General features: G+C 39.0%; 2 protein-coding genes and 1 long non-coding RNA gene across 4 annotated transcripts in view; all 3 read right to left on the bottom strand.

Moving 5' to 3' along the window:
- LOC141445382 (intraflagellar transport protein 80 homolog) overlaps positions 1–4,593 on the bottom strand; it is an 8,913-nt gene extending 4,320 nt beyond the window's left edge. The window contains exon 1 of the mRNA XM_074111225.1: positions 4,537–4,593. Within this exon, the coding sequence (XP_073967326.1) occupies positions 4,537–4,593 (57 nt within the window). The remainder of the gene's footprint in view (positions 1–4,536) is intronic.
- The window catches only part of Ten-a (Teneurin-a transmembrane protein), a 486,497-nt gene that overhangs the window by 157,230 nt on the left and 307,728 nt on the right, over positions 1–21,539 (bottom strand). The window lies entirely within an intron of this gene.
- LOC141443743 (uncharacterized) lies at positions 8,293–14,498 on the bottom strand. The gene is made up of 2 exons (XR_012453071.1): positions 8,989–14,498; positions 8,293–8,902 (listed from the first exon to the last, which is right to left on the bottom strand). It is a non-coding gene; the product is annotated as an uncharacterized lncRNA (long non-coding RNA).

Genomic DNA, 21,539 nt, shown 5'->3' with positions numbered 1-21,539 from the left:
TACATATTGTACTTGCGTTACGGGCTCGCTATGTGTAATTTAACTGGCATTTTTTACCTGACCAATGAAATGAAATGTTACATATTTTATTCATTGCTCTCTGATATTGTGCATTCAAAGAGAAGAGCGATATGGTTATTGTACGCCCTTTCAGTGTGACTATGACCTATTGCCCTCCATGGAAGATGTACGCTTATCGTAAATGGGCTTATATTGACATAAGCCGCTTGCTCATTTCAATTCCCAAAATTCTCAAGCCAAATTATGAACTCACATTAATTATGCAAATATAATGGCAAAACATCAAATAAATTGTTACAGAATTCTTAGATAGTGAAGCGTGTTACAACGGTTAAACAAAGAACTATCGCTATCAGCTACAAAACTAGAGGAGAAGCAAGCTTAAAATAGCGTAGACTCTTATACTCCTAATATGCATGGTAACGGCTGCTGCAAAGTAACGCCTAAATCGATCATAATTCAAAGATTGCAACAAAATATGTTTTTGTTTGGTTAAAAAATTAATTTAATTTAGCATTAACTTTTTGCCGATTGTAGGTAGGTATAGGTACTTTTTAGGGTTCCGGAGCCAAAATGGCAAAACGGAACCCTTATAGTTTCGCCATGTCTATCTGTCTGTCTGTCTGTCCGTCCGCGGCTTTGCTCAGGGACTATCAATGCTAGAAAGCTGTAATTTTGCACGGATATATAAGTAAAATATGCCGACAAAATGGTACAATTAAAAATTCAAAAAAAAATTTTTTATTGTACTCCCATAGACGTAAAGTGGGAGTGATTTTTTTCTCATCCAACCCTATAGTGTGGGTTATCGTATAGGTCTTTTAAAACCATTAGGGGGCTGCAAAAACGATTATTCGATTCAGTGATTCTTTGCGAAATATTCAACTTTGAAGTGCAAATTTTCATTAAAATCGATTGTCCCCCCCTCTAAAACTAAACCGGTGGGTGGAAAATTTTCAAAAAAAATCAGGATGGTAGTCAGTATATCAAACTTTCAAGGAAAACTATAACGGCTAAGTTTTCTTGAGAATTATTAGTAGTTTATGAGTAAATAAATAGTAGCCTATGGTATAAAAATATACCTAAACTTGGAAGATTTATTCATTTTTTTCGTAATGGCTACGGAACCCTATTTTGGGCGTGTCCAACACGCTCTTGGCCGGTTTTTGTAACTGTACTTGTACTCTCATTCAATGTACTAAAATATACCAACTTGCAAGATTTAATTACCCAGCACTCATAGATTAATTCCTACATACTCGTACTACGGTTTCATTCTAAAGGTGCGATACACGCTCCCAGACCCCGGGCTACCCATCGGGGGTAGGTAAAACCTAAATAAAAGTTGTAAAAACTTTGAATACACATTGCTGATACGTTTTGAAAAAATTGTTTTGAGTCATTGCTAATCAAGATTAGATTGACCTAATTGAAGTAGACATCCTATAAGGATTGTGGGGAGCAGTAGTACGACGAAACGAAGTTCCTTGGCGAGGGTAGCCGCGAACGCGGAGACACTGTTCCAGCTTAATTGTTTATTTAGATACGACAAACTTCTCGAATTAGGTCACCCAGAATCGCCACATTAATTAATATTTGTGTTTGAACTGTACGGTGCCCTTGAGTGATTAAGCGACCTTTCAAATAACAGTTAGTTGTAGACAATTCCCCTTGTTTGCGCCCCAAATCACAACTCCAAGGCATTGCTTCTAGTTTATGGGATTAATTTACAAACACTCTGTAATTGAGTTGGTTTCGACGTACAAGTTCACATTAAATGAATTCATAAGATTCACAAGCGATCTCGAGTGCTTCGCAATATACGTAATATGAGACAATATTGGGCGTATCGTAATTTGATCTCGTCAAATCATCTCGCTAAAGAGGCGAAACGAATCGTAAATAATACTTGTGAATTAACGAGATAAATCCTTTTGTGCTGCGTCGGGAGTACTGTACTCGTAGGTAGATATATTAATAGGGCAGGAGATATCTTTCAATGCTGCGCAGCTGTGTTATTATAGTTCGGGCATTTTTGTGTGTGGTGTGCGTACAATAGCTCTATAGCAGTTATTTGTTGCAACGACGGCGGCGACATCTGTGCCCTCGCCCGACTAATAACATGGTTGTTTTCCTTCAACCGACCTGTAATGTAATGAAATGACGCACACCACTATGTTTACTTTTAAAAGTTCTTTATTAGCATGGACTTTACTGCCTGGCTTTAGTTGCGGTCAGAGCTGTACTAGTGACTCACTATTTCATCGTTTTAGGAGAGTTTTAACGGCACTGCTTCTCCAGCTATATTAAAGAATATCCCGTTTCGGCAAAGTTTAATTTGAATAAAATCTAAATCAGTTTAGATTGTTGTTGAACTTTATGATTAAACCTAGTTAAAAATCCACATAATCTCATTATCTAGGTACCTTTGTAATGTGTACTTATCGGCAGTTGTGTGTGTTAATATATCGTTGTATTTCTAGTATGATTTCGTTTTAAAAACCACTAAGTACAAACAAGCAACCAAGCAAGCATTGTCACGCGATCAATAGGATGACATCTTGCACAAACAAACCGACGACAAACACTGCTTATGGAAAACGGTGAGTTGTTAACCGCACGCAACGAATAGTAATAATGGACATTTTAAGAGTTGAAATCGTATGCTGAGTGCATGCTTAATGCTGTTAAGAAAAGAAAAACCCCGAAAAAGCTCCAGCGGTTAATAATATCCACATCCCACTGGTAGTATTTGGTCGAGCGGATCCAGGATTCTAAGAGGAAAAGGATTGTGACTGAGCCGTGTTTTAGAGACTGCCGTCTTTAGTGGTGGAAATGACAGAAGCTCAGTAACAATTTTTTCTAAAAAAAAAGATAGAATAATCTATATAAAATTAAAAAAGTATTAGACCCTGTTTAAATTAATGTTTGTGTTAAAAAAAACGAATGAGAAGGTAATAATATGGTCTCCTCAATTTAATGCGCACATAAGTCGAAATTGAAATTTGGGTATTTATCTACTAAAATAATCTAGCCTAAATAACATAGAAAAGTTGAAAACCTCTGGACATTCATTTCAAAGTTCAAAATCTCAAAAACGGCTGAACCAGTTTTAATGAAACATAACTAAGAATCATCACAAGGAAACTATTCACGTAAAAAATCCGCATCAAAATCGGTCTATCCATTTGAGAGCTACGATGCCACAGACAGAGTGACATAAAGACATTGGTGTCAAACTTATAACTCCCCTCCTTTTGCATCAGCGGTTAAAAAATACTTCTTTACTACCTTCGCGTCACGGTTACAAAAGGTACATTCGCGTGTTAGTCGCCAACGTCACCCAAACATACATTAATTAATCATCCAAACGCGTAATGCGTCCCATTACCTGCGGTCCAGGACGGGAATAACTTATGTTTCTAAGAAGTTTCTCGTCCGACCGGAAAGAATGTTAATAGCTCGTGAAAGCCAGATAAGGAGTTCCCTAATCAAATATTCCGGAATCCTTCTTAAGAAAGAAGCGAGGTTTCTGCGAGCGGCCGTGCATAAGCAACAATATCGGCCTTTAAAGGATAAAGACGACTGAAGGACGTCTCGTAATCCTACCGGCTCGCAACCTACCCAGGTAGAGAAAGCTCGACCTCTATTCGACTGCGTCTAAGTGACATAACAGCGACTGCAACATATCGTACCTCGCTACCAATAAATACTATGGAGTTAAATTGTGGCACATTGGCATCAACCCATCCCAATCGACCAAAAAGAACAGCTTCTAATTAGTCGATATGGAAAATCACACAATTGCATTATGATTCAATGTTATGCGGATTGAGTAATTTAAATCTCGCTCGGGCATCGCTGTCATATAGCGAGCGAGCGTTGTGGAATATATCCTGCACTTACATATCTGACCCAACTATCGCTGAAGAAATTGATAAATGTCAAGGGATTTGTAATTAATTGCAGTAATCTGGAGCTTACACAATTGATAGGGGATAGTTTGATGCAATATTGATGGCCCGAAACTGGCCGGTGAATTATTGTCCGACGGGAAGTATTAAACTGCTTCCTAATTAGGACGTTGTAAAAAATTTTAACTTAGCTTAATTGGTTTACGACTTATCATTTTACTCAACAATATACTTAAAAGTCTCTGTCTCTTTCTCTTTTTTTTAAAGTCAGTTTATTGAAACACTGTTTTCGTAAGTAAGCTATTTTATAGCTAACGTAGGTAAGTTTTAAGTAATAATCCTATTGTATAGGTACTCGTATTATATTAAAAAATTATTACCGTGTTCAATATTATATGAATGACATATTTGAATTTGAATCTTAATTCGTCAGATTTTTTTGTCATACTTTTTGTAAGCGTAAGTAAATAGATAGTTTCATACACATATCGGCTGTTTGACAACACATTACATCCGATCAAACATTCAACAAAAAAACTGGATTCCTGATACTTTACGTCGAACTCGTCACGGTGTCTTTCGACAAAAAATACAAACACACGTTGGCAAGTTGTGTCGCCGACATGCGGCCGGTCGGACTCTTTGCACAATGCGTCATTGTTGTACGACATAATACGCAGCATTAACATTTTGTACCGCGATTCACGTCATTGATGACGATTTATTGTTACGCACCACCGCAGCGGACTCTATGTTGTATAATTAATGCTGTTTTTTTTTTCATCCCAATGATTTAGGTCTGTTGTGAAGTTTGTTTTGCGGAGACATCTGCCGACGATCCTATTGTTGCCTAAATATGTCCTCAGGTAAGACCAGATAATGGGAATTATCTAAGAAAGAGTTGACGTTTCTCCTTTCAACTTTGTGGAGTCGAGTGTTTTGACAAAGCCAGTTTATTTAGGGGATTTATTCCCAAAGCCGTCGTTTATTAAGCGTCCTGTCTCTTGACAGACTTTACGAGACCGTTTTATAAATCAACGAAACAAAACCAACTTTTTTAAGTGACTTGATCGTAATATTTTTTATGCTGCTCCAAACAAAATGCACTAAATTATTCTCAAAATTAAATAGGTACTAATATAATTTTCTTATTGCTACTTTATGGGCAATTTAATATCTCCTTCAACCGAATCGTAGCTAACCATAACTAGCCAGTTGGAGTCACGCAAGGTCGATCACTCTCTTACCGACGCATGGGTGCATTCATTTATTGGGTAAACAAAGAATTTACTGATGTCGTATAATTTTATGCTCTAAACAAAGGCCCGTGAGACGCTCCCCGCCCACGCTCCCCAAGTCGCCGGTGCAACGCGCTGCACTTGTTCCACAACATATGTCTACAAGTGCATTTGTTTATGCTTCCACTCGTGTTTACAATACGTCTTTCAGAGTTTAAATAAACTTTACGGAGACGTAAATTTTAATCATCGCATGCGATTCAAGCACGCAAAGCGATGGTGGTGAACATAAAATTTGTTTCAACATTCATACGTTTAAACAATTTAGAGCAAAATGCATCGTGTGTGGAAAATCCAGCGAAACGTCGCACTGACAACACCAACATGTTCCATTCTGTGGGGATACAAAGCGGTGTTAAAATCAATTGGTCAGAGGTATTCATCGGTCGGCACGGCTGTCGCGTAGAAACGTCTTTTGAATCTCATTGTCATGTCGAACTCCCACTGTGAAGTCGCCGACATCCTATCGCTCTGCCGGCCGATCAGTTATTTCTCAGAATGGAATAATCCACGTCCTCTTATTAAATTAAATACAAACGATATAATACAACAATGACTCATCCCAGTGATTAATAATACTATCGAATCGAAGATGGGATGGCCATTTGTCTTAATCAGTTGTAGCTCCGGACGGGAACAACAGTCATGAGCGGTGTTTAGGTCAGCGGCGTCAACATTTTAAAGTCATAAAACTAGATTGCGGATGTGAAAGTAGAACGCGAGATCCAATCCGAGTTTGCAAACAAGGGAAGTTACGGCGACTGAGGAGCGGTGCGGGCGCGCCCGGCCGGCTGCGGCTCGGCAAATAGGTACGGGCTGCGTCGATAAGACGCCATCTCCTGTGACTCCTGTTTAAATAGACAGGGAAACGCTCACAGATTAAATCTCTTGCCTGCTTATTTTTCTTCCCGGCGGATTTTTAGGAACCAAGAAAAAGATGACAAGCCGACTTATCTATGTGTATCACCGCTAATCTAAACGCGGGAAGATATCATAAAAAGCTTGAACTGGTGGATGAGTGCTTGGAGTAGTAGCGGGTCGAAGTGCAGGTTCGGATTATGAGGCTTTCAGGTTCGCGAACAGTTGCACCGCGACACGGTTATTGCTGCGCTTGCTTTGTTTGCGCATGCGACAATTCAGCGCGAAGCTTTCTGTAAAATATTAAAGCATAAGCGCACTGTTCAACTTCATCCACATTTAAGTACAGCAGAGACTCATTGCTCGCTCAAAATTTAATACGGTAATCCTCAGTTTTGCGCTTCCGATTTTTGTATTAATAACAAACAGGTAGAACGCATTGCAAAGAAAAAGTATGGCCCAACCAGCGCTAGTCCCATGCAAAGGTAGGTATTTCATCACATAAACAGTAATTATTGCTTTAACGAGTCCGCCTTTAATTTGTTAGGCGTTTAAAACGGCTTTGCGCATTTGAATCGCAAATTTCTTAGAATATTTCAAGAGGGTCTCTGGCGTTTGGAGGACATTATCTCTTCATAAAATTCAAGATCCGGCGTAGTATTTCATTGTGTTTCCAAATTAAAGTTTAATATCCATTTACTATGTTGATTAAAATAAAGATTATCAACCGATGTACTCGTAGTTTCATATTATGAGAATAACTTCTTAAGCATTTAAAAACAGTCCAATAAAAAACAAAAAAATATATATTGGGGGGTGTGCTCATCACTGTCCCAATGGTTGGCATTTTTGATTTTATGTAATTAGCAATAGAGGTGATAGCAGCGTATCAACCATTGGGCATTACCGTGTCGAGCACTCGGACGTTTACCTTATCTTAACATTCTAATTGAGTCATCGATGAAGCTTCTTAGCAAGATTTTCCAGTAATAGATTAAAATCTAAGAACATTATCACATTTTAACATCTGGAAGCGCATGGAGCATATTTCATAAGTGACACGAATATAAATTCAATCAGGTCATCGCGATAAATCGCTCCCATCGCACTCCTCTCTAACAGACGAAAATAGATTGATTAGTTGAAGGAATGGTACCTACTGCAATGATGTGCTCACACTGCCTCCGGGTACTATCATTTGATAATACGACGTACAACTAGAAATTGGACTCAAAATGATTAATTATTTGATCGTCCTTTAGTGTTATTAATATATAAATCTTGTAATCTAACTCTGAAATCAGTTCTTCGATATAATTTTGATCACATATTATTGTCAAAAATAGTAGTTCCGTATTCGATTAATTTGGCCTAAAGTAATCGTGCTTTTGATTTAGAATGTATAATTTATATCACGATGACAAATATTTTGTATGTTAGTTACTTGTACTAAAACATAAATTAACTGAACAGCCATATCAAGACTATGCTTAGATATATTTCTGTTCGATAACACGCATTGACAGGCTTTGAGTTGTAAAAAATAATCAAATACCCTATGTCGTAAATATATGAAAAAGTTATGCTTGTACAATACTTCCAATATCCCTTTAAACATCTAACATGAAGTACTCAACAACGAACTCCTTTGAACAAGGATTACGCGAACTATGAAGTACTTATTCCCTAAATCCGGAAGCCTCGTAAGAATAGTGTAATAAGTATATACGGCACATGGCGTTTCCCGGGGCGCAGGAAGCACGATCGACTCGACGCCGAGCGGCAATCGGTCGCACATCCGACTCACTTTGTACTGTAGCACATCTTTGTTGACTATCTAGAGTTACCCAATTCTACACTCGATGAGTTCACCGCTTTGCATTAAATCCCTCGGACGCGCGTTTGCGTTGGAGCAGCTCTAATTTTTAATTAATGTGGCCGCGACAAAACTGCCAGGGTCGAAAACAGCTAGGGAGTACCACCGCTAGAGGGTATATTTTGTATACAACGTCCAAATCCTGCCCACAATCACATCCACGAATACGAATACTAAGCTTGGCAAAAGATGTTTTTTTTTGTGGTCATTCGTGACCAATACAAAAACTGTTTCTCTTTAACTTAACTTGTAGCGAAGCTTACCCAAAATTCAATGAACCTCGGGCAAGCCCCACAACACAACACTTATGTGCAATGCACTATAAATGAAACGTATAATTTTGAGATATGATTAATAAAGATTTAATGTAAAAAAAAATCAGCCGATGAAATAACAGAGTAGTATTAACGGGTCGTCATATTGTTTTGCCAAAAGATTACCGAAATCATGGAGGCCTTCGTGGGCTTTTAGAATTTTGAAAAATATAGTACAAAATATATATGGAATGGGCAAATAAACTATGCAAGTAGTTTACGAAATTACAAAATAATTCGCGATACTACACCAAGTAGAGTAGGATCTTATGCGCATAAAATTCTATTAACAGTAGAAAAGAGTTCCGAACGTGTTTGCTTAAGACTACGATATAAAACTGAAGCGACAAGTTAGAAAAACATAGAATACTTTTAAAAAAATGTGATACTACTGAAATTTTAAAATAGTTCGCCGTTATAAGCCAAAATAATAAAGGTTTTGGTAAGAATTTCCAAAAGTTTGTGACAATCTTCACGTGGTCTTTGTTGTTGGTGTGGAGCGGTTCCCCTGTCACTGGATGCAGGCAACAATCCCGACACCGAAGCGATGACAAATTATGCCCACAATCGTGTGCGGAGCGCAGTACGATGTCCACAAAAATCCGCACCGTAAGGTGGGAGCTGAAAAGATAAAAGAGACTAAGAATTTATTCAAACCATGAGCCCTAACAAAACCTAAATTCGCAACAAAACAGAAAAAAACTTACCCGAAACTGGCAAAAACAGATCCGGCTTTTAATAAAAGGGAGGCGACTACGAGCCACCAGCTCGCAGCAGTTGGAGAAACAATCAATTCGCCAGGTTATAATAATTAACACTTTAGAACACCATTATAATTGTCACATAAAAGAAATCCCAGGAATATTAAACCAAAATATTAATCCAAGGCACTATTGCCAAAAATCATCCACGGGAAAACACATTTGACAAACCAAATTTTCGCGTCCTCTGTTCCACGTTTCCAGGATACCAATTCAAACCTTTAAAAAAAATCAAGAAGTGAACCGCAACTAAACGACCAAAACGTATAAGCAAAAATAGGTTAACACTCAATTTCAAAAAAGAAGGTTAGATTGCATGCAGCAGATTTATGCTGCAGTTATCCCCCTACTAAAATAAAAAACTTTAAACCAACCAAAAGAATCAGACTGTATAATAATTCTAACCGAAAACCACCATACCGAAATTAACGCCTAAAGCTAAAATTTGAAGCATTAAATAAAAACTAAAACAACCAAAAAGAACGACGACAACCCTAATACTACCCTACCGTACAAACGATAAGTAAACCCTAAACCAAGTACGACGAAACTTAAAACGACTAGGTGACAACCCTAATGTGAAAGACAAACAGAAACCACGATAACACTGAGACTACCTTAGCCAAACGAAAAACTAACTTATTCACTAATATAGCAACCGCTAATATACAACCCGAAAGAGTCCACTAATCCTATTTGGTGTCAACAGAAACCAAGACTAAACCTAAAAGAAACCTACCTAAAAACTATACACCAGTGTAGAACTAATCACTGATTAGAGCAGCTTTACGACCCACTGCCTAACCGTTGATTGTCCCCACAACTATACCCCCAGCTAAAAACCTTTTTTACAACACTAAAAGCTAACTCACAAGACAATAAACCTAACACAGACAATAATTATCAAACAGAATCAATAATTAAATAACAAACTATAATACAACAAGGTCTAGATTCACTGAAACCCGACGAAAAGTCAAACAGCGATAGAATAAGTTTACAAACTACTATGTACAACCAAACAGCTAGGCTCTAGACACCTTGCTAAAACGATAGGGGAACACGGAAACTACATTCGAAATTTTTAAAAATTAATAAATTTGTTTCGACCACAAAAACAATTGAACTACGCCAGCCCATCGGCGTAGAACAGTGCAGGGCCGTAATTGGGTGTATCCTTTTTTACGCCTAGATCAAAGAAAATGTAAGTTGCATATATTGGACACAACTGATGAACACACAACCACACATAAAGATATAAAGTAGATATAAATTAAAAAAACTGAAACGTACAAAGGGTGTTCACAGATCTATGGAAATAATAATATACCTGAATCATAGTACCCAAAATGCACCAACAATGTTACAAGGTTTGATAAAACGACATTATAATAACCTAAGAAAAATGTATATCCGGGAGAAACTAACCGAATTGAACCCGCTAAAACAACAGGGCAGATAGAATGCCAAATTAGAATTTAGAAAAGGCCAATTTAGAAAACCGCAGAGGTAGTTCGAATTATTTCAAGATATCCTTGATGTGATACCTCCCAATACAGGGCGAGTCCATATCCGATAATTCGTAAACCTGTGGGGAAATAACGTTTGAAACACGACAACATATAAATCGTGGAGCGAATTTACCACCACCATGGGTATCTGGATTTGAACGAGAGAAATTTCTCCGCCATACAATATCGCCAACATTTAATCTAATAGAATTCCTACGCGAATTATAACGTCTGGCATTGCGCTGAAATCCTAAAACGAGAGCGTCTTCAACTTTAGCGTAAATCTCACGTAGAGTCATTAGATTAGTTGCACGTTCGTCCCGACTGTCAACTAAACTTGAGTCTCTAGTCTGAACGTTTGAACGTGGGTTAACCATATCGACTTCACGTCCGTATATTAGGAAATTAGGCGTATACCCTGTAGCTAAATTGATACAAGAGTTGAGATATAAGGCGACCTTAGGAAGACATCTAGCCCAAGAACGGCGATCGTTATCGACCAAGATACTTAACGCCACTACCACGGATTGATTGTAACGTTCAACAACGCTTGCGTTTGGACTATAATATGGTGTGAAGCAAGGTTCGGGTATACCGTATGATGCCAAAAATCTCCTGAAAGCAACACTCTGAAAAACACTGGCGTTATCGCATAAAACGTGAGCAGGCCTACCGTAACGCAGGAAAACCTCTGATTCTAACGCCGAAGAAATTGAGGCAGCGTCGAATCTTTTCAAGGGGACTAACCAAACAAACTTTGAAAAGACATCGACCATAGAAAGGATATAACGATAGCCATAGAATGCAACAGGGAGTGGGCCGATAAGGTCGATCGATAGTAAATCCATAGGAGCGGAAACTTGCCTTGGATATAACATCTGACCGCGTGGCTGGGTATTCGCAATCTTGTAAGCTTTACAAACAGCACAACCAGAAATAACTGATGAAATATCTCGAAACATATTAGGCCAGTAATATAATTCCCTAGCCTTGAGATAGGTCTTCATCACACCGGGATGGATATTAGGGAACGAATCATGTAACTCGTTGATCGCATCTGCTGTCTTCTCAGTAGGCAAAACAATACGCCACTGATTAGGTCTTAAAGGATTATCGACAGGCATCCTGCGTACAAGAACACCATCATTTATACTGTAAGCTTGAAACATTTGAGGAGTTTCTAAAACACCGCGATAAATTTTTCTATACCATTGATCTGAAGTAGAGTCCGGCCCTTGATCAAATGAAATAAGATTAATGTGCTGACGAGACAAAGCGTCCGGAACGACATTCAAAGTACCCGGTTTGTGTTGAACTTCGAAGTTATATTGAGATATAAGGGTTGCCCAACGTGCTAGTCGCCCAGTGGGGTTATCAAGGGTAAGTAACCACTTCAACGCTATATGGTCGGTCACAATGGTAAATTTCATACCATCGAGATATCCACGGAAATGTTTAATAGATTCTAAAACAGCGAGAAGTTCACGCTCAGTTGTGCTATAATTGCGCTCAGACTTTGTAAAGAGACGTGAATAATACGCAATTGGATGTTCAACGCCATCTAACGACTGTGCTAGTACTGAGCCAAGACCAACTGACGAAGCGTCGCATTGAAGAATAAAAGGCTTAGTGAAATCGGGACATGCCATAACGGGCGAATCCATCAGAGCCTTTTTGAGGTTGATAAACGCAGCAGAAGCAGCCTCATTCCAATCGATGATATCACGACCTTTTTTCTTCCCTAAAAGAGCAGTCATAGGAGCAATTATCGATGAAAAATTATTGACGAAGCGCCTATAATATGAGCACATTCCTATAAACGCACGAAGTGATTTGGCAGAAGTTGGGGTCGGATAATCCCTGATAGATTCTAGCTTCTTGGGGTCGGTTTGTAGACCATTCTCATTTACTATATAACCAAGATATCTGAGCTCTGGTTTACAAAATTCGCACTTTTTCAAGTTAACTGTGAGACCAGCTTGAGTAAGCCTTTCTAATACTTTACGTAACAAGCGGAGATGACTCTGGAAGTCACGAGAAACCAGGATCAGATCGTCTACATAGCCGAATACGAAGTCCTCAGATTCTGGAGTAAATTCAAAATTAACGATTTTATCAGTCAGCCTTTGCATTTCGGATGCGGCGTTGGTCAGCCCAAAGGGCATGCGCACGAACTCGAATAAACCGCGTTGCGGAACTATAAAAGCCGTCTTTTCGCAACTGGAACGATCCGCCAAGGGAATCTGCCAAAAGGCACTTCTAAAATCTAAGGAAGTCAAATATTTCGCTCCGCGTAAATTATCCAGAATTTCCTGAATGCGGGGTAAGGGATACGAGTCACGTACAGTTACAGCGTTTAATTTCCTACTGTCTACACAAAATCTCACGGAACCATCCTTCTTGGTTACCATGACCACTGGACTAGCCCACGGCGAATGGGACGGACGAATAACTCCCATCTCTAACATTTTATCAATCTCTTCATTGAGTAATTTGAGTTTAACAGGTGACGTAGGATAAGCGCGTTGTCGAATCGGTGATCCAACTGTTTCTATCTTATGAGAAAGCCAGGTGGTACATCCTAATCCCTTAACATCCGAAGATATCTCCTTGAACTCATCGATCACGGTTTGCAGTTGAGATTCTTGTTCAGATGACAAAGTACATCGTGGTTGAATGAAACGAACCTCGTTAACAGTCTGGGAATGACTGACTGTAACCGGCCGTGGAATGAACAAATCACCAGAAAATTCCTGTTCAAAAGCTCTACTTAATACGGACGTAAGACCAAATTTATTCCAAAATTCGATCCCTAAAATGAATAAAGTTGGTAAATTCCTACCAACCAGACATGAATGGAACACAATCGATCCATTAAAATGAATGGGAAGGTCTGCGCCACCCAGTATCTCAATCGGAGAATTATCCGCTGAAACCACAGACGGACGAATCTTCGTGCAAAAAGTGATACCTAAATCAGCCAAAAGCGAAACATCAACTAAAGAAGTTTGAGCTCCAGAATCTAACAATGCCTTAACACGCACGCCTGCAATATAAATCTCGACAAACAAACGGTTATCTTCAGAATCAGTAATAACAACGGGTGATACGGTTGGGCTAGACCGCACACCAGTTATTAGTTTTTTTGGGAAGACGGATTACAAGCAGCACAGTCACGAGTGATCACTCCCTCACGCTTGCAACGGAAGCAAATGGGTCCGGGATATTTTGGACACGCGCGATACTGGTGTCCGGCATCACTGCATTTCAAGCACAAAGGAGGAGATTGTTGTATCTGCACAGGTGCAACGTGTTTTGAAGAACTAGCTTGAGGCTGGAAAGTTTCAAAGTTCCCGGCAATCTGTAATAAAGAATCTAAATCATCTATCAAATTTGTTGCCAAACAAGGAAAATAGCGAGGATGTATCCCATACTTTACGATAAGGAAAAGACCGTCTTCACTAATTGGTGAAAGAAGCTTTGAATTCAGATCTCTCGCCTCAATGATGAAGTCTCGCATAGACTGGTTTCCCCTCTGCTTCAAACTACGTAATTCACGTTCCACCTTGAAGTCAAAGTCAACAACGTCGAACGTCTTCAAAAAGGCTGACTTAAGGCTTTCATAACTCAAAGCTGGATGCTTGATAGATCGGAAATATTTAAGAGCTGTATCGCTAAGTAATTCGTGAAAGCGACGCACGATGTACGAGGTAGGAGCACCGCGAGCCTCAGATTCTTCTTCAATCCGAAAGAAAAAATCGCGAACACAAGTATTACCTGAGAACTTTATTCCCCATTTCGTCAAAGACTCCTCCTTCACCATAGTACGCGTGACGAAATGTGGTGGCGTAGGTTCCCCCATAATTGAGTCGTGGAATTGTTCACCAGCTTCAGGATTTAGAATGCGCCGTCTCGGTTGAAGGATCGGAGAAGCCAGATTAGGTGTTTCGTGAATGTGTAACTAACCCCCCCCGATATTAACTTTTTCCTTCTCTCAGCTAAACCTAAAGCTAACTGCTACCAAGCTCAAAGTCAAAAGCTCGAAGCTAAAAGTTCAAGCTAAAGTTCAACTCCTGAATCTAAAGCTCCTAACTGTTAATAAATCAAAACTCCTAAGCTCAAAGCTATGACCTACCTATGTGCAGCCTACCTATATAACTAGAGCTTATGAATCCTACTGAGCTGTTTGATACCTAATATATGATAGCGTGATGATGTGAATTGGCCATGTGATCGTCTAGTGGTTGTCTAGTGCCTAAATAAAATGATTGACCCTTCGTTGTGTCCGTCCTAGGTAACCCATACGGTACTTTTAGTGAAAAGTAAAGATTGGTTGGTCTGAATTTAAGCTACAACTAATTATCTACCTACCTATAACGCAGCTAAGAACATTACTAGAAAATAACCAATTTGACTAGGAATATAGAATGGTGTAGTGTGTTATGGAATGCTGTTAGGGGAACAAGGGCAAGTTGTAGCCATGACTACTTGAGAGGAACAAGTATAGCTATAAAGTATGACCTTCTGAAATAAAGCGCATTAATAAATGCTTATGGTAGAACATAGTAAACTATCTAAGATTTAAAGGAGATTAACCTAGTAATTATATAGGTCTGTGAAGTTTATTAAAATCATGACTTTTAAAACACCTAGCTATAATAACAAACCAAGATTTCTAAAATGCTAAGAAGGGAAGAACACAGGATTAGTAAAACACAGTGTAAAATAAAAAACAGTAAAATAAGACAAATGAAAACAGTTTAATAAAACACAAACAAAATGAGAATAAAATAATGTTTCCTTTTGCTATAGTATAATGGGGAAATACAGAATACTACCCACACTATAAGGAATTGTGTGAGCGATAGGTAGAACAGGAATATGGTATTATAAGTTTTCCATTTTACTTCAGCAATTGGAAATAAGCACACAGAATTAAATGGATTAGTTAAGTAAATAAAGAGCATTCTAGGGCTCAAATGCAGGATAATAAAGTTGTATATAGGTAATATACTTATGTGTCCACCAGGTGATAAAATTCATAAAGTCGGTGTATACAAGTCAATTAGAAATAGCATTTGGGTTTTCCTTCCTATAATATAATGGTATGGCAAAAGTACTCTTGCTATAAATAGTTTATTTAATTGATAATATTATATGTATAAATTATTGTCCCCCCCTAATTACCTCCCACCTGTTTATAGACCGGGTTATAGATTTCAATTTGGGTATTCTTATCCTATCAAGTAAAGGCAGATTATTTGCTATGCAGGTAAGTAGTATTCATTCACTACCTATGGAATTATCTTAGAGAAATAGAATACCAACCAACTTAATATCTATTGGATGGAGGTAATGGTCTCCCCGTCTGTACAGTCAAAACACAATATAAGTTACCCACTTTAAGAATACTGCAATTATTCATATTATTGTTTTGTAAGAATCTGTCGATAGCAGATAGTTTATACATTTACGATTTATTCAGTCTGGCTCTCAGTACATGAATAGCGTTCCCCTGTCAAGAATAGAACTTTGCTACATGCCTAGCTTTGACCAAATATAACACATAAATGTTGAGAATTTTCTTTGAATGGAATTATTAGTAGGTATCCCATAATTGTGTCAACCTTAGACATAGAAATTTTAATATTAGATTATTTTTTTTCTTTTATGTTTTCTATTAAGTCCCTAAGCACACATATATTATATATATATAGCACACAACAGTAAATGAGTAAAGTTAACAAGGGCGTACTTACATGACTCGTTGCACAAGATAAAGAAATACATATCTGACCTCACAGTTCCTGGTTCCTGGGTAATGGTGACCGCGGAGATTCTAGCGGGGGTTTTCGTTAGCACCGCAAGGTATCCAACCCCGAGGCTCAAATCAGACCTCACAGAATAAAGAACTAAGCTGGAAGACTAGTAGCAAAGGAACCGAAACAAAACGCATGGGTACTCCCCTAGCGACATCGGCTCCGCTACCACCCCGCCAGCCAGCAGCGTAACGACCTGCACTTGAAAGAACCCAAAGTTGACTATCCGTTCCTACGAGCCGCAGCCCTTTTTATAGTTTTTTTTGTGCGACAGCGTGTATTCCTGCTATAACTACATCTACCCCACCTGCTAATACTGCTAACACTCCTACATTTCCTGCTCTATAAGCACTTCCTGTTTCCCCAGCTACTAAGGCGCCAGCGCCGTTAAGAGGTTTTTTTAATATTGCTGCGCCTCCGGCCGCCTGCGTTCCCTCGTTTCCGTGCATTTCGGGCCCTTCCGCATATCGCTTCAGCTAAGTCTCGCGCATCTCGCGCGCTTTATGCTCCTACGGTTACAACTGCGCTTCCTAACATCCAAGCGTCTACAACTACAGTAGCTATTCAAGGTTTTCCTACAATTCATACGACTGCGCCTACACCTGTGTCTTAGGTTACTAAGGAGACAGAGCCGCTTAAGAGGTTTTATGTAATACCGGTGTTTGCGTACACAGCTAAGACTCCTGCTATTGCGCGATTCCGTGCGGCAGCGCCTCCCGCGCGTATACCTACACTTCCTGTTACACATACTACTGCAGCGCCAACGGCGTTTCGTGCTATGCGTTTCCGGCGTCCGGAGAGCTTAAGTAAATTCCTTCATTTCCTAGCACTCGTCCTACTGCAGAGACAGCGGCGTTTCGAGTATCGCGTTTCGAGCTACTTAACCAACAGCTACACTTCCTATTCTTTCATAGACAACGGCGTCTCATGCGTTTCGTAAACTTAGAGCTTTTACTGGAACAACTGCGTTTCCTATCATACAAGCTATTACTGGGACAGTAGCGACCCGAGGGTTTCCTACACTTCGCGCCCTTGCGCCTACAACCGCGCTTTCAACTACCAGGGAGACAGAAGCGTTTAAGGAGTCTTATCCGGGAGCGACACCTACTCATACACCTCGACTTACTGCTTTATAGGGCACTCTAGCTATAACGGTGCCTACGCACACATCCCCATCTCCTACTATACGTATTGCTACAACGATAGCGACGGCTCGTGAAGCGCGATTCATGAATCTATGAAGTTTAGTCAGACAGCCCCACTTTTAGCCATAAAGCGTGTTTACAAGACAGCGGTATCAGTACCAACTTCTCTATCTCCCTATGCTCAGCCTATTACAGATACTGCGGCGATTCACGTAGTGGGTTACCTGCGGCCTGAGGGTTTCCGGGTTTATCCGCGCCTCCTATCACATGGGCTATTTAAACGGTAACCGCGGTTCATATGTTTCGTACACTACAAACCCTTGCGTATGTAACTATGTCTTGAACTACCAGGGACACAGAACCGTCTAAAGGGTTACAGTTAATTCCTACACTTCTACATATAGCCAGTCTTTATACAATAGCGTAATACTATGCGACAGCGACGCCCCCTGCCGTGAGAATTATTACAAAGTCAACGGTTTCTCTCGCGATCCCGGCGTTTACATATATTCCTACATTTCACGACGTCACATATATAACTCAATCTCCTTATGCTTAACGCTCTCCTCGTGCTAAGCACCTAGCTGGATTTCCTGCCTCACTAACTACCAGGACAACAGGAGTCATAAGGAGTATACAAGTACTTGAACTACAACTTTCCCGGGCCCTATATGCCTCCATGTTCGCGCTTCCAGCCGGGTCTTTCACAGTATAAATCACCAGGAACGCATCACCTAACAGGAGTACTACGCGGTTTTACTAAGTCATTCGAGTGTGATAGTAATAGAGTTTGCGAAGGTCAGAACGAGACAGACATATGGCTGTCAGCTCCGAACGATAAAAGAAGAACATTGCAGCTTGAATGGAGTCGCCAGAGTGCGAAAGCAATAGAGTTTGTAAGAGTAAGAGCGAGACAGGTGAACGACTCTGAATAATGAATGAAGAATGAAACGTAAAAGTTGATTCTAAACAATATGTAAAAGAGTTAGACCATGAGACGCACGATACCTTCTTCTCTATCCGCTTTTAATTTGTTTGTGATTATGGCCAAATCCCATGCATTCAAGGTAAATTTTACAATATGAATCACTAGGGAGGCAGCGCCTAATAGGAGAACTACAGATTTTTATTAATGAAAGTGTTAGAACGCGAAGGAAATAAAGTTCATAAAGGTTGTAATGAGATAGTCATATTATCACCGTAAGATGAATGGAAGCGAAGGTTAGTTCTAAGTTTGAATAATGTATGGGCTGTGAAAATCGAAGAGCTTTATTGTTTTATCATCAAGTATATTATATTTCATTTGAATCCATGTATTCACTTGTGATTAAATATAGTCACCCTTTCTTTTAATGTGATCATTTAGGTAAATAAATAAGCGATTCACCAAATAATAGAGACCAGACGTGGTAAACAGCAGAGGCTCATTTAATACATTGTGAACTTTGCAGTAGTTATTTAATTTTATAATTATTTATTTATTTATTCATATATTTGTGAACGAAGCGGTACAAGATGTCTCTTGTTCCGTTTCAATCACCCCCAAATGTTTTTGTAAGTGGAAACTGTTAAACTGGAAAAAACATTTCAACAACCTTTCACAAATATATGAGTCTTAATTATCACTTTTAATTTATAAGCGCTCTTCCCATGATTGAAAGTTGTGGCGTGGTGAGTATTTATGCCAAAAGGTATTGACCAAAGTAACTAGAGGAATCTTCAGACCTTTCGACAGTTTGATTATGGATCATTCATCACACCACGAGGGAGCGTCGGACAGAGGAACTGGTTGTGAGACAGTCAGCTCTAATAGCACTATATCAGCTCCTCCACCCCAGTCTTGCATCTGCCTGTCGACCGGAAATGGAGCCGCCAATATACCCTCCTCCAAAGCTGGATGGTTGAGCGCGAAGCATCAGTGTACATAAAGTACGGTATCCGTCATCGTGGGTCATAAACATCCGTTAATCAACAGTCTAACCCTAAACATCCCTCCAGCACCATGGACACTAGTCCTTTGGTGAATGTGTAGTGTAGTGACGATTTAGCATTAGCACCTTAGCATCTGCTTGGGTGGAAATCGTATAGTAATGAATTTCTGGCGCCAGCTTCAACGCTGATGTCATTGATGACTTAACCTATCACCTTCTGCACAAGAAATCCATTTGACGAGTGCTGTATCAAAGGTTAAGCGCCGATAAACCATCATTGCCATCCACAGAACTATTGAATTGTTATAACCCCTCAACTTGGTAATGTCAAGTAAAATTTTTTTCCAGGTTGGTCACGTCATATGATCAGGAAATCAATACACATTCACATTCATGCTCCTCCAATCTCTTTTTCACACGTGTTACAACAATCCACCAATTCCTTTAGGTGGCTCCGATGTAAGTAATAATTTTAAATTCTAAATTAATTATTATCACATTTCCCACTTTTGCAACCCATATAAGAATTTAGTTACGCATAACTGTCCCCTAGTTAACATTCTACGCGATATCTTGTCACTTACACCATAGACTATACGATACTTCAGTATATATAATATCGAACGTAGATCCAAACTTTAAATTAACAATTTACATGTTTGATTTGATTAAGAACGCGGATTATTAAAAAAAAAGGTAAATAATAAAGCCGTACCTAATTTTACCTAATGAAGCGTAAATAACCTGGAGAAAGTATCGAAATAATCATTTATAAGTATATTCGAGTATAATTATTACTCGCAATTTATTAGCACTTTTCTCGTGAGTGAAATCTGTGGTGTAATGAGTACATATGCCAAAAGGTAGTGACTAAAATAAATAGAAGAATATTCGAGCCCCTTGACTGATTAATTATGAATAACTATCACACCACGAGGGAGCGTTAGATAGAGGAACTGGTTGTGAGGCAGTCAGCTCTAATAGCATTATATCGGCTCCTCCACCCCAGTCTTGCATCTGCCTGTCGACCGAAAATGGAACCGCCAATATAACCTCCTCCAAGGCCGGATGGTTGAGCGCGAAGCATCAGTGTACATAAAGTACGGTATCCTGTCATCGTGGGTTATAGACATCCGTTAATCAACAGCCCAGCCCAAAATACTCCTCCAATACAATAGACACCAGTCTTTGGGAATGTGCAGTGTTATGGCGATTTAGCATTAGCACCTTAGCATCAGCTTGGGTGGAAATCGTATAGTGATGAATTTTCTGGTGCCAGCGTCAACGCTGATGTCAATTTTGACTTAACCTATCACCTTTTGCACAAGAAAAATCATTGGTTGAGTGCTGTGCCAGGAGTCAAGTGCCAATAAACCATCCTTATCATCCACAGAACTGCCGAGTTGTTATAGCCCCTCATACTAGAGTAGAGTCAAGTCGTAAGTTTTTTTTTTTGTCCAGTCAAATTGTCAGTAAACATTCACATTCTTCCTTCCCCATTTTTTTTCACACGTGCTACAACATCTCAACAATCCCTAAGGTTAACTCAGATGTAAGTAATAATTTTCATGTAGAAACATTAAAGTTAATAGACCCTAAAATTAGTAATTTCTTACTTTCTCCAATCACCTAGTGTCTACCTAACATAATTTTGTTTTTTTTATTCCATAATTATAGGTAGTTAGCTGAAAATTTTCCAAGCCTTCAACTTATGTTTGAAATAAAAGAACCGTTTTTTTTTATATATAATAATAACCCAACTTAATAAAAAATTTTAGAGACAAGATTTTAAAATACTGAGGAGTCACTACGTTTACTAACGTTCCAGTACCATTACTCTAAGCATGAGTAGCACAATAAGAACGGTAGGTATATTAAATGCGTTAAATGTCAACTACCTACGTTCTTTATTTAAAACGCGTTTAAACATTAAACCTGGTTTCATTACTAATCAAGAATAAAAGTGGATTAAAAGTGGAATAGTATTAGATATTTTCAATTTAAAAAACTTATAATCTAAAATTATTTAATAATTGCGAAATGATAAGGCAGTAATTAATCAAAACTATTTATCATACCCTGATCTTTTTA

The sequence above is a fragment of the Choristoneura fumiferana genome, chromosome 2 (genome assembly GCF_025370935.1).
Source record: "Choristoneura fumiferana chromosome 2, NRCan_CFum_1, whole genome shotgun sequence".
Taxonomy (NCBI): Eukaryota; Metazoa; Arthropoda; class Insecta; order Lepidoptera; family Tortricidae; genus Choristoneura; species Choristoneura fumiferana.
The sequence above is the reverse complement of the archived record's forward strand: the minus strand, read 5'-3'. Positions and strand labels throughout refer to the sequence as shown.